Genomic DNA, 13,821 nt, shown 5'->3' on the forward strand with positions numbered 1-13,821 from the left:
AGCTTGGACCCCAGCCACAGGAACCTTTCCCCCCACTTCCTGGGAAAGGCAGGGGAAGATCTAGGGAACCTGTGCAGACCAGGAGTCCCAGAACCATCTGTGATGAAGAGAGTTTCAAGGCAAGAAGGAATCAGCACATGCCTGGTGAGTGCAGAAGCAGGGGGACCAGAGGCCCCTGTCTTTGGGCACCTGCAGGAGGCCTTGGCTTGAGCTCAGCATCAGAGGGGAGAACTGCAGAGGATCTGAGGTCAGTGGTACCCTTGCCCATACCTCAGGACTAGACGTGATGATAACAACTAGACTGTTACCCCAAAGATGCACAGGCAGAGGAGAAAGAATCCAACAATAGGAAGCTCCTATGGTTCCCCTTTAGAGGAGAATACTGAAGCAAAGAAACCCTCTTCCATCCAAAGAGTAGTGACAAAAGGTCACCTGGCCAAAAAGAACTCATTGTAGAACTTGAAAAGGGCTTTAGAAATCAAATGAGAGAAATTGAAGAAGAACAATATAAAAAAAAGATTATGAAAAGAAAATTAACCGATTAGGAAAGGAGATCCAGAATGTTAAGGAAGAAAATGACTCCTTGAAAATCAAAATTGGGCAAGGGGAAGTCAATGAACTGATAAGAAATCAAGAATTAAAAAAAGCAAAATATAAAGAATGAGAAAATAGAGAATGTGAAACATCTCATAAGAAAAACAGCTGGAACTGGAAGACAGATTAGGAAGAGAAAACAATAAGAATAATTGGTCTACCTGACAGCTATCATCAAAAAACAAATGATGATACAATAATGCAAGAAATAATTAAAGAAAAATGTCCTGAAGTATTAGAACAAGAGAAGAAAATAGAATAGAAAAAATTCACTGATCACCAACTAAAAGAGATCCCACAAGGAAAACTCATAGGAATATGATAGTCAAATTATGAAATCCCCAGCTCAATGACAAAATAATTATGAGCAACTAGGAAAAAACAATTTACATAGTGTGGCACCACAATTGGAATCACACAAGATCAACCAGTGGCGATGCTTAAAAATCGCAGGTCTTGGAACAGCATATATTAAAGACCAAATAACTAGGGTTCCAGCTGAAAATATCACACACAGCAAAGTTAAGCACAGTTCTGAATGGGAAAAAAAATGAATATTTGATGAGTTGTCAGATTTTCAGGAGCCAAGAGAAAGCAATTACAAGGGACTCAATAAGGATAGACTGTTTACCTTTTATGTATGTATAATGTAGAACTCATGTCTAAGAGTGTTATTACTAAATAGGTAACTTATAAAACAGGTTGGGGCAGACCTGAATAGAACATGACATCAAAAAGGAAAAGCATTCATGAACAGCTAAAAAAGTAATTATCTCATACAAATGAGGTGCCAGGGGAAGAATCGACATGGGGGAGGGGAACTGTTAGTTCTAGAAACCCACTTTCATTGGGAATGGGTTCAAGAGGGAAAAATGCATATATATCCACAAGACTATAAAAGTCTTCTAAATTTAAACAGAAAGAAAACTCTAAGGGGCTAGGGAGGAGGGAGAGGGAAAAGAAGGATTCTTGGGAGGCTTGTGGTTTGTCCATCATTCTCAAGGAGGACCCTGGCATCAGGAAGATGATGACATGTCTTGCTATTGACTTTGATTTGAGTGAGGGAGGGCTGTGCAAGGTCACCACCCTCACTTTCTCCTCCAGAGCCATCTGGGTCCAGTGGCCAGATATGGATCAGCACAATTGGAGATGGCCCAGGATGCAGTGAGAGCCCTTGGCCCATTTAAGCTAAGGCCTTTTTAGGTTCTCACTTGGAGTGAGGCAATGTCCATTCAGTGAATAGACCTCTTTAAGAAGTGAGTGAAGGGACAAAAGGGATGAAAAAAATGACACAAAAATTGCCCATGGCACTTACACTAAAAAAGCCCACTGAGTATAAAAACCTCATAACCAAATGTAGAGAAGCAGAAATATAAAATGCAGCCTCTTCAGATTAAAATGTAATAAAAATCACATTCAATAAGTGGCAGTGAAAAGATAGATTAAAAATAAATTGAAAACTTGTTCACCTAAACCTAAAGAATAAATGCATCAAAGAACAAATCATAGAAATAATAATTTCATTAAAGAGAATGACAGCATAATGACATTTGTGGCATCCAGCCAAAGCAGACTTGAGGGAAATGTACACATCCAAACAATTGCATCAGACAGAGAAAGAGCAAATCAATGAACTGGGCAGGCCTCTAAAGAGAGAGAAAAGCACAAGGAGAGGATAAGGCAGAGATTTTTATGGGGGGGACAGGTTAAGTAATAGGAGGGAAGGTAGAATGTAAAAGTAAAGTAGAAGAGTTGGGAGAGATGGGAAAAAAAGACACGAGATTAGGAGTAGAATATTTTAGGGAAAGTATATGTTCATGTGCATGCATGTGTGTATGTGTACATATGTAGGTGTGTATATACCAATATCTGTACATGAACTTAGCCTGGATGGGGAGGAGGAAGGAAGGGGGAAAATGAACAAACAAAGCAAAAAGGGCTCAGCAGAGAACAAAGGAAAAGCTAGAAGGAAGCAAAGCAAAGATGGGCACCTTTCAGTGGGATGTGCGGTGTTTCCTATGCAGGTTTTCTGGAAATGGAAAGGTATTGCTACGGATTGTGAATCCTCTCCCACGTTCTGCTGGGCACATGGCATGTTTTTTCACTCTCTTATTTCGTATTTCAGTTTGCAGTGTGTTCCTTTTTCTTTCCTTATTGCGTATTTAAGTTTTAGTATTTGTCTAAAAGAAAAAAAGAAACCTGGGAGGACCTACGGGAACTGATCCAAAGTGAAGTGAACAGAACCAGGAAAACAGTGAACACAGTAACAGCCATATTGTAAAAAAAAAAACCACCTGGTGGGGACTGTTTAATCTTTGTCTCCTCAGCACTTCACAAACCACCAGTCACATAGTAGGTGCCTAAAAATGTTCATTAATTGATGCATAAATGCTTCTTGAGGGGGTGGCCAGGTAGCACAGTGAGTAAGAGCACCAGCCCCAGAGTGTGGGGATTGACCTGGGATTGAATCCGGGCTCACACACTTAGCACCCATCCAGAAACACCTGGCCGTGTAACCTTGAGCAAATTACTTAACCCCAATTGCTTTTTTAAAAAAATGCTTCTTGAATAACCCCATCAGGTCCCCAGTTCCAGAGAATGTGTGGCTTTCTCTTCTTTTCTGAGAATATCAGCTCTAGTCAAGCAAGGAATCCCTTGCTGATCAGCCCCTCAGTGTGCTGCTACCTGGACACAGTATAACTGGCTCCCTTTTATTCTCTTTGTCCCAGATTTTGCCTCCATCAGGATGAAAGCCTCAGTGAAGCATTTACAAAGTCCTTTTCTCAAGGGCTTTTCTCAAGCAGTAACTTATTACTGTTGTTTGTTGTTCACTTTCAAGCAAAATGATCCCAGTTAAATAGGTAACAGTTAAGACTGTAAGCACACTCTTCCAGCTTGATTCCCAATCGCAAAGCCTCCAGAACAAAGGAAAAGTTCATTTCTAAGGGCACCTTTGCACATCCCTCCGGAAATCACTGTTTAAAATTAAGAGCCTAACTTGTCTTACGCTGTGGTTCCCCCAGACCCCCAAATGAGAAAAACTAGAAGCATCATAATAATATAAGCAAAGTTACTTTTAATACATGAAACCAAATTCCAGTCAAATAACATCAGTTCAACTGATTATCTTAGTTTCAATTACCTTAGATATAAAAAACACTTATATGCAGAGAGTGCAACAGGGCAATTTGGATCTGGTTACACTTACTTTTTGTTCTCATGGCTCCTAAACACATCACCTTAAATGTCACAGGGATCTCAGCTCAAATTCTGTTTTCAGCCAGAGCCCTCTGGGAGGGTCCTCCCACCTTTGCCCAGGCCCTGAGGCCCTAGGATGGGCCTTTCCCTCCAAATCACCCCCAGGGCAGGAAGTCAGGAGCCCACCTTTCCTGGAGATGAGATCCCTGTGCCTTCTGGAAGGAGCTGTGGGTGAGATCCCAGGCATATGTCAGCCAGTCCCTCATCCACACCCACAGCTCCAGACTTCTGCTACTCTATCCTTGGCTCTCATCCTCCTTATCTGACCACCTGGTGGTGAGCGTCCTCTGGCTTTAGCAGGGCCCATGCCACCTCCCCAGGCCTGGCTAATGGATGAGCTTCTCCCCACTAGCTCTTTCCTGATCCCCAATCACTTTCCAGACTTCCAGGCACACCCTCCTCGGGTTTATCACTGAGTCACCCTTTCCCAAAATTCAGACCTTAACCAGAGGTTCACACAGTCTTGTCTCCTTTCCTCCAGCTTTTCCTTGGAGATACAGTTGTTCTTCCTTCAGACCAATCCCCCCGTAAGGACGGGAAAGTCTTACCTGCCTTGAGAACTCCACATTGGATGTAGGAACCTAAGTTCCTGCCTGGACCCCCTCACCTGGACTCGAGGCTCCTGGGCTGCTTCCCTTTCAGATCCCAGGCACTGGCTCCCTGTGTCTGGGCTCCCTGGGGGGATTCCAGGCCTAAGCTCTTCCAGTGACACCCAGGAGTCCTCCCCAGCTGCTGGTTAGCCCCCAGGACACAGTGCTCCTGCTTTCCCAGGCTCAGTGTCCCCCTGGAGCCCTTCTCTCACTGCAGTGTCCCTGAGTTCCCTACCCTGAACTGGGTTAGAATGTCTTCCTCCCTGCCCCTACCTGTGCTTCCCTTCCCCACACCTCCTGCTGACCTGCCCCCTCTTCTGTCAGAGCCCTCAGGCCCCCTGGCAGGAGGCTGAATCCCAGACTGGATTTGATCTCCCAACCTCAGGCTTCCCCTGGTCATTCCTTGGTAGCTCCATCCCAGAACACTCTCCAACCCCAACCTTCCTAAGTTTCCCTCCTCCTGGATCAAGCAGTCAGTCTGTTGTCTAGATAATGTGTGTGTGTTAGTTGGGGAGAGGGGGTGCAGGAAGGGCAGAGGACCAGCTGGGGGGAGAGCTCTGATTCAGGAGCCACTGAGGCTGTGCCTGGTCTCATCCCACCTGGGATCCCAAGGCCCTTCTGGCTCTTGGTTCTCTGCAGGAGAATGGGGGAGAGGAAGGGGCCATCTTCATTTTGTAGTGGACAAATGAAATGGACATGACAGCAATGCCCATAGAAGTGTTTATAAACCAGCTGGTGACTGCCTCCCCCAAAGGGAAGACAGCATCGAGGCTTCTGCAAGATTGCAGTTTTATAGACCTAGCTGTTGCTAACAAACAGTATGTTTCTAAGGGGGTGCAGTGCCATTTGTATTGCTCCTATTGAGGCGAAGCCTTAGTATTGTTCCTAGTGAAGCCAAGCAAAGCCATGATCCCTTAGCAAAGCCTTGGATACAAACATAAACAGACCTGAATCTGTGGCATTTTTCTAGCAACACAGGTGAAACATTTCTTTACTATTGGGGCCTATTAGGTGGTTTCCAGGGAACCTAGCAGGGGTCCCCTCTAGCAGGTTTAAGGGGCTTTGGTGTATGATTTCTGGTGGGCACTTCACTCCCCCCTTTTTCTTGTTCATAGTTGAAACTTGGACTCAACTGAGTCCAGGGGACTATTCTCTTGCACTAGGGCTGTGGTACCCACTGCTGCCAATCCTGCCATACCAAGACCAACTAGGATAGGGACTAAAATGGGGGCTGCCAGCAAAATGGTGTTCTTGCATACAAGCAGTCAGAAGTTGAGCTCGGGTCGGAGGCTACCAGAGGGCTGCCCGAGTCTGCAGGGGTAATGGTAATGGGTAAAACAGGGGGGCCATCTGGGGTTCGAGCGCCACCAGGTGTAAGATCCCTTGGCACCAGAGTGCATTGTTAAGACCCCGGGGTCCCTTCCTGTGATATAAAACCTGATTCCCCAAGGTGTCCCAGTTTTCCAATCCTGTTTGGTTCAATCCAAAACCCTGATGACAACTGGGTTACATGACTTAAGGGTATTACAATGAAATGTGGTAGTCATGGCTGCCACCAGAGCCCTAGTCAGAAATGGTTACACAATCCCAATTGGCACAGTGATATTTCCCCTGTCCCCCACAATCAGGAGACCCATCTTCAGGGCAGACATATGACTGGGTTGACCAAAGGCTGCTTTTCTGCTCCACAAGCAGCACCATTGGTTCCTGCAGAATACATGCCTTTATAGGGAAACAACATAAATCTGGGGCTGAGCAGGGCACAGAGATCAAAGAAGAGGGTGGGCTGGCCATAAGTCTCATTTTTGCAATTAGAGTCCCATCAATTGTCTTAGTAAGAGTCCAGAAGTGCAAGGTGGGAGAATAGAAGTTAGAACCCACCAAAGGCAGGAATGCCAGGAACAGGAGCGTCAGGACAGTCTCTTATCTTCAGTTGTAAGTCACCAGCTGGCTCTTTTACCCACAGGTCTGGTGGGTTGGAAGGAGCCCTCACCTTGATGTGTGAGGGGTGGATCCAGGCTTTTCTTCTGGCCACCTTAACAGCAGAGCGGTCTGGTATACCGCTCAGACTGCATCCTGGATGTTTCGGAGAGCTTGGAGGGACTTGAGAAGTAAATCATTAACAATCATACATAGCAGCATTTGTCACCCAAAATACAAATACAATAGAAGGTGGGGTGCCGAACAGATTTTCAAAAAGGGGAATGAATTTTTACACATATGCATTCAGTTACAAATGTCAACACTTGCTTAGATGATGGAATAACTACAAATTCAGATTAAAACAGCAAGTTCTTTTCTGCTTCACAATTTGTTACATCAGTTCAGCAAGAAACATGTCTTGCAAGTGGAGGTTTTAGTGGATCTCTTGGAATCACACTAGAGATTTTTTTTAAAATTTAATTTTATTTTTTTAAGCAATCGGGGTTAAGTAAGTTGCTCAAGGTTACATGGCCAGTTATTTCTGGGTGTGGTGCTAAGTGTCGGAGCCAGGATTTGATCCCCAGGTCATCCCGACACTGGAGCCAGTACTCTTACTCGCTGAGCCACCTGGCCACCCCACACACTAAAGATTTTAAAAATTTCTTCTAAAAATATTTTCCTTCTTCAAGACAGTTTCAATGATCACTAAACCTTTATGAAGGAAGTTAATTGAAAACTTTTAAATGATCTTAAGCAGTTTGCATAACTTTCTGTACATGTTTTAATTCTAGATAAAAAATAATATTAGATTTTCCAATAAGCTAACATGAAAGAGCTCATATCTTTTACTGGATTACTTGCTCTGAGCATAGAGACCTGTTATAGAGGGGAAAAAAGCAGGGACATGTGACATTCCAAATGTGCCAGGAGAAAACATCCTTGGGTCTGTGTAAATTCAGATACAGTTAACAGATATCCAACCAGGCAGCATCTGTTCCATCTCATAGCTAGACTCAGGAATAGGTGGGAAACATTCCTTTTCAAAGGAACCTCATGGGTAAACTGAGCCAGGAGGGATCTCATCCCAGACAGAGGCTAGGATTGTCCCTTCAGCCTTTACCAAATGTAGACTTCCACCTGTTTACAGCACAGGATCACATTGCTGTGATTAGCTAGTGGCATTTCCTCTCAGACGCTGATTTAATGCAGACAACTATACCCAAATTCAGACTCAAAATAAAATTTAGTTATGGTCCCAAGTGCTTTTTACCTTCAACAACAAGCCTCACCAATCACAGCTTAGAGCCAGTTATAATTATTTCTATTCTCATGGGGCTGCAATAAGCAATAAAGATGTATCAGATCTTACAATGTAAGGAATTCCTTTTACCATCCTTCTAAAATATAAAAGACAGTTTGTAGAAATCCTTTTTGATCTTGCAACTTCTTACCAATTCCTTTCTCAGGCTGAATGACCTTGCCTGGAGATAATTTCTAGGGGAATTGACAGTTTTAGAACATAAGGAAAATTTATATGAATTGTAAGCAGGAGAGACTGCTCTGAATGGGCAGAACTAGTCAGACAAGTTTTCGTCCAGTTTCCTCTTTTCCCCATACAATAATCAATTAATGGTTATAGGTTTTAGCATTAAAATAGTAGCCTAAAATAGCTTAATTAACAGTTTTACAAATTTTTTCTAAGTAGCAGATATACATATTTAAAGTAACACTTACTGGTCTTATACAATTTTCTCCTCACTCAGGTTTTACAATATACCAAGTGAAGAGGCTAGTAGACTTCTGACCTCATTTTTTCCTCTCTTTTTCTCATCTCCCCACTTTACAGATGAATTGAGACTCGGGGTTAAATGATTTATACTAGGTCACACAACCAGTCAATGCAGAGTTTGGAACACACTGTTTCTCACTGACAAGCTTCTTCTCACTTTTCTGATTTTCCCTCTTTCATCTTTCTCTTAGCTGTACCTCTCTGGTTTTTCTCTTTTCGCTCTATATTCTGGGGTGTTTTCTCCCCGCTCCATTGTTTTCCAGGAGTCCTAAGCAACCTTCTTTAATTCCTTGGCAGTGGAATAAGCAAAGGGATTATTTGCAGCAAGGGAGAGACCTCTTAGATGGTACTGAAGTTGGGGCTTCATGGTACAGAGTGAACTCTGTATTTCAGGGGAAAACCCTCCATCTTTCCAAATTCATCACACTCAAAGCACATTATCAGTCTGTGCTCTACCAAATAAATCTCTATAAATGCTTCCTAGTAGCAGACCCTGGTTATGGGGTGGTTGATGTGGGAGAAAAAGGGCAGTGCTCAACTGGGGAGTGCCAGGAGATTTTTAGCCTGGAGATTGAGGCGAGGTTTTGGGCAACTTGAAGCAGAAACTTCAGGCTCTGCTTACTTAGAGGGATGAGCTTCAGGGTACCTGGGGATCTACAACTATTACTAGTGGGAGGTAGGTCGAGTACCCTTTACTAAACTATTTAGGCTGTGGAAAGAATATAATTTTAGGCTGAATAGCTGAGATGTAACACAGTAGCTCAGATGTATCCCAGGTGTAGTCTATGGCATAATGATTAACTTGTATCTGTACCTTTGATTCACAAGCTTCTTTTTCCCTTGTCTAACTGTTCCCATGTCATTCAGAAAAAATATTCTATTCCAGGGATTTAACCTTTCAGGTAGGCAGATGACAAGCCTGTGTAGCTTCGACTTAGCTACTGTATCTCCCCCCCCCCCCCTTTGTTTTTTGAGGAGGAGGTTAATTCAAATTAACTTCACTGCAGCCCTAGCTCAGTCGTAGCCAGGACAACAGGGAGAAAAAAAATCTTAATGGTTCAGACCTGTTACTGTCTCCTCAGCTCCATCAGAGCTGGATGACAGGGGAGGGCTCCGGAGCCCTAGCTAAGAACTGGGGCCACAGGGAGGAGAATCTTAGTGGATTTCTTTTTGACCTTTCGCTCAAATAAACTTGTCTTAGGTTTTCATTCCTTTGAAGTTTCAGATCTACTCCAAGACTTTAAGAGAAACTGCTTCTCATACAACACAGATAATACAACTGTTTACCAGTAACAATCATATTCTTAATTTTGAACTTTGAAATCAAAACAATTGAATAACGAAGCTGGTGACCTTAAACTTCAGTTTTTGTAGATAAACTACAATTTTTCTTGGTGCCAAATACTAACCAGAATGAATTCAATTTCCTGGATCAATATTCCCAATGATGTTGCACAGTTCTCTTTCTGTGACCCAGGAAAGGGTTAAGTATCAGTCCTATTCCAAAGTACAGCTTGAAAACCTATTTCTCTTTGATCACTGAAGTGACCCCTTTTCCCTTAGACAGGTTTTAGGGGAGAAATTTCCCATTCTCTTTCTGTCCATTTGTCTTTCTACTTCGAGAACTTTGGCTGGAGTTCAAGGAGTAGGAGAAATGGTTTTCTGCCAACAGCCATTCCTTAACAGATTATTAATCTCTTTCTAGCTTAGGTCTTGTGGCTTGGCTGCCTTTTTTTTTTTTTAATCTTACGGGTGGCAGATTTAGAAATTTCTTTACACATACAGACAGAATATTAAAGTTACAGAGACTGAAAAAAAAAAAGCAGGCAGAGAAAAAACGAAAGTTACAGACAGACAGAATATACACAACACACAAAATATACTCCAGCAGTGTTTTTGTCTCTCCTGTGGTCCCTTGCCCTGAGCCTGGTCCGCCCAAGAAAGCAATACAAGCCTGGGCGGAGGAACATCACTCAGCGGCCACACCCTGGAATCCAGTTGCTTTCAACTGGCTCAGGTCCAGCTGTCTTTTAATTAAGGTTACAGAGCTAGACAAAAATTCAGCAACGCCCAGTGACAGACACACAGAACACATAAATAAAGGGTTAAAGCTACAGCAACAATTAAAGTTACAGCAGCACTTAATAAAAAAGTAGGTAAAGACAAAAGTTAAGGTTATAGCAACATCTAGTGACAAATACACAGAATACACAAAAAGAAAAGTAAAGTAACAACACTTAGTAACAGTAACACCAAGTACATAACCTACAGCACTCCCTCAGCGTCCTGACCTTGGAGGCCGGGAGGGCCCTCAGCGCCTTGTCCAGCCTAGCCTCCTGCTCTGCCTGGCTCTGAAGGGCATCACACCCCTAGGGCGAACTGCTTTCCTGGCCCTCCAGGGAGCCTGGTCCAGCTGTCAGTCTGTGCCAAAGGCAGTCTCGGTGGAACCTCCAAAATGTAGTGGACAAATGAAATGGACATGACAGCAATGCCAACAGAAGTGTTTATAAACCAGCTGGTGCCTGCCTCCCCCATAGGGAAGACAGCATCGAGGCTTCTGCAAGATGCAGTTTTATAGACCTAGGTGTTGCTAACAAACAGTATATTTCTAAGGGGGTTCAGTGCCATTAGTATTGTTTCTATTGAGGCGAAGCCTTAGTATTCTTCCTAGTGAAGCCAAGTGAAGTCATGATCCCTTAGCAAAGCCTTGGATACAAATATAAACAGACCTGAATCTGTGAGAATCTGAGGCATGTTTCCAGCAACACAGGTGAAACATTTCTTTACTATTGGGGCCTATTAGGTGGTTTCCAAGGAACCTAGCAGGGGTCCCCTCTAGCAGGTTTAAGGGGCTTTGGTGTATGATTTCTGGTGGGCACTTTGATTTTCAGGCCTGACACTTCCTATAAGTTGTATTCTCTGCCCTGAGGGCAGGACCTTACCCTAAGGGTCGGCGTCCCCAGGCCCTGGAAGAAAAGGAGAAAGTGTCTGCCACTCTGGGATCCTCCCTCCCTGGCTCAGGCTGCAGAGGACCACAGCCTGGCCCAATCAGGGAGCCTGTAGCCATAGGGAATGGCCCCTGGGAGCTGCAGACCCCCAGCCCAGGGGAGTGCCCTCTGTCCTCAGACTTGACCAGCATCAGCCAAAGAGGCCATTTCCAGAGACAAACATGATCTTCTGTGTGGCTCCTGTCAACTGTTAGCCAAAGGTTTGGTCCAAAGGAGCAAACATCAGTATCCACCTGAACTGGGGGTTTGTCCCAAGTGTAACAGCATGGGGTCCCCCTTTCCCAAGGTTTGACCAAGAAACAAACAGTCAGGCTGTCCATGTGCTGTAATGGGCTTATTTATTCTCATTAAGGCAGAGGGTCAGAAAAGAATTCTGAGCTCACAGTCACAAGCTGAAAGAAGCCCTTTATACCCTTAGAGCAGGCCCAGCTCAGGATGCCTGAGTCAGCCCCAAACTAGTCTCCTCACCTGGGTTAACCCTTATATGAGAAAGGAATTTCTCTCTCTCTCTCTTTTTTTTTTTGGCTTTTTGGAGGGGTAAGATAGGGCAATTGGGATTAAGTGACTTGCCCAAGGTCCAGGGCTAGTTTTTTTGTGTTGAGTGTCAGAGGCTGGATTTGGTCTCAGGTTCTCCTGATTCCAGGGCTGGTGCTCTATTCACTGTGCCACTTAGCTGCCCCAGGAGAAAGGAATTTTCAGTGGAATAGATTGTAAATACAATGAGATAGGAGAATGATAGTGTCCATTTAAATTATAGCCCAGGATGTCTGTGTTCCTCTGGCCATTAACTTCACTCTGTGTGACTGTCTGTGTATTTGTCTGAGTCTTTGTGTGTCTCTGTGTGTGTGTGTGTCCGTGTGTGTCTGTGTGTGTGCCTTGATTGGCCAGTCTAGGTTTTAGGCCTTTCTCTAGTGGGGGACTGGGGAGGCCTGTGGCTGGTTCATAATCCTTTTCTAAGGCTACAATTGTATGTCCTTTTAGAAATCATTTTTTTCAATTTAAAAGCATAACTTGTAGGGTGATCTCCCCGAAATCCCCAAATGAGAAAAATTAGAAAGAAAATAATGACATGAATAAGGTTACAGTTTTTATACATGAAACCAAATTGCCAAGTAACATCGATTCAGTTAGTTATGTTAGTTAGAATTAGTGTAGACATAAAAGCCACCTTATCCATGTCTCCCTCTGACCCTGTAGGCTGAAAGCATTCAGAGGGAACCACAGGGTAATTCTGATCCACTTACATTGAATTCTCATTCTTTCAGCTTCTAAACACATCAGCTGAGACACTAAATTTTACATTAAGGGCTGATCTGTCCTTAGAGGGTCAAACATCCTGATGATGTTCCTGGGACCTGACTTTCCAGGAGCCCCATTGTAATTTAAATTGGGAGAAATGTGCTGACACACCTGACTGCATGTCTGCACAGCCTCCATTCTGAAGCTCAGCAGGACTCAGTTTCCCTGTGCATCTCATCCTTCCCTGGAAATCTCCAGGTTGCCTCTTCCTTGCTCTCCCCCTCCCACCTCCTAAAGTCCCCAAACTTTCCTCCAATAAGGAATCAGGTGGTAGTGATGGGGGGGAGGAGCTCTCAGAGCTGGCCAGCCTGGTGAGTGAGGCCCCAGGTGCAATCAGATCCCTGGGGTGGAGTTTGGAGGCCTGGGAGGGGTCTAGGGCAGGAGAGGGCTCATCCCAGTGGCCAAGGCCTTCCAGGTGATGGAGGGCAGGGCTTGGGGAACAGAGACAGGTAGGGACCTGAGCTGCTGGCCCTGGGTGTGATTGGAGGAAAGGGCCCAACCCAGGGCCTCGGGCAGAGGGTGGGAGGACCCTCCCAGAAGGGACTGGCTGAAACAGGCTGTTGGGCTGAGTTTGGGCTGCCTTCTTCCTTCCCTTCTAGCCCAGGTGTCTCTGCCTTCCTCCCTCAGAGCTGAGATCAGGCTACCTTCTCTTGGACCTGAGATGTCTGCCTTCTGGACCCCAGCTCTGTGCCTGCAAGCCCCAGGTAAGTCTGAGCCAGCCCCTCACCGACCTGCTGGCTTCTGTTGGCAGTCCCTGCCTTGGTCTCCTCCTCCTCCTCTGACCACTTAGTGAGAGCCCTCCAGGTCCCACCTGAGCAATCTTCCCTCCCAGGCCTAGCTGCTGGACAAGCTTCCATCCCCTAATTATTTTCCACACTCCCAATAACTTCCCAAATGTTTGGAAACTTCCTCCCCAGACTTAAGATTGGGTCACCCTTTTCCAAAACTCAAACCTTACCCACAGTATCCAGGAATCCTGTCTCCCTGCCCCCAGCTTTTGATTGGAGATTCAGATGTTCTCCCTTCACTTCAAGCCTCCTACAAGGACCTAAAGTTCTGCCCGTCCTGAGGACCCCACTTTGGACACAGGAATTCAGGCTCCTGTCTGACCCCCCTCACCTGGACCCACAGCCCCTAGGCTGCTTACCTATCAGATCCCATGCACTGGCTGCCTGTGTCTGGTCTCCCTTGAGGAATTCCACTCCTAACCTCTACCAAAGGGTCCCAGAAGTCCTCCCCTGTGACTAATTAGACCCCAGGACACAGTCTTCCTGCTTTCCCAGGCTCAGTGTCCCTCTGGAGCTCTTCTCTTACAGCAGTGTCCCTGAGGACCCTATCATGAGCTGGGTTAGAATGTCTT

The 13,821-nt window shown here is 44.9% G+C and overlaps 1 protein-coding gene and 1 pseudogene across 1 annotated transcript in view; one reads left to right on the forward strand and one right to left on the reverse strand.

Annotated features, from left to right (window-relative positions):
* The window catches only part of LOC138173106 (zinc finger protein 850-like), a 784,878-nt pseudogene that overhangs the window by 371,248 nt on the left and 399,809 nt on the right, over positions 1–13,821 (reverse strand).
* LOC138173092 (zinc finger protein 420-like) overlaps positions 1–13,821 on the forward strand; it is a 436,800-nt gene that overhangs the window by 86,789 nt on the left and 336,190 nt on the right. Inside the window, exon 8 of the mRNA XM_069103021.1 lies at positions 13,061–13,165. Coding sequence (XP_068959122.1) covers positions 13,061–13,165 — 105 coding nt within the window. The remainder of the gene's footprint in view (positions 1–13,060; positions 13,166–13,821) is intronic.

This window comes from Petaurus breviceps, unplaced genomic scaffold (genome assembly GCF_028583685.1).
Source record: "Petaurus breviceps papuanus isolate PSGF00001 unplaced genomic scaffold, PetGlider_PUasm1.0 563, whole genome shotgun sequence".
Lineage (NCBI taxonomy): Eukaryota > Metazoa > Chordata > Mammalia > Diprotodontia > Petauridae > Petaurus > Petaurus breviceps.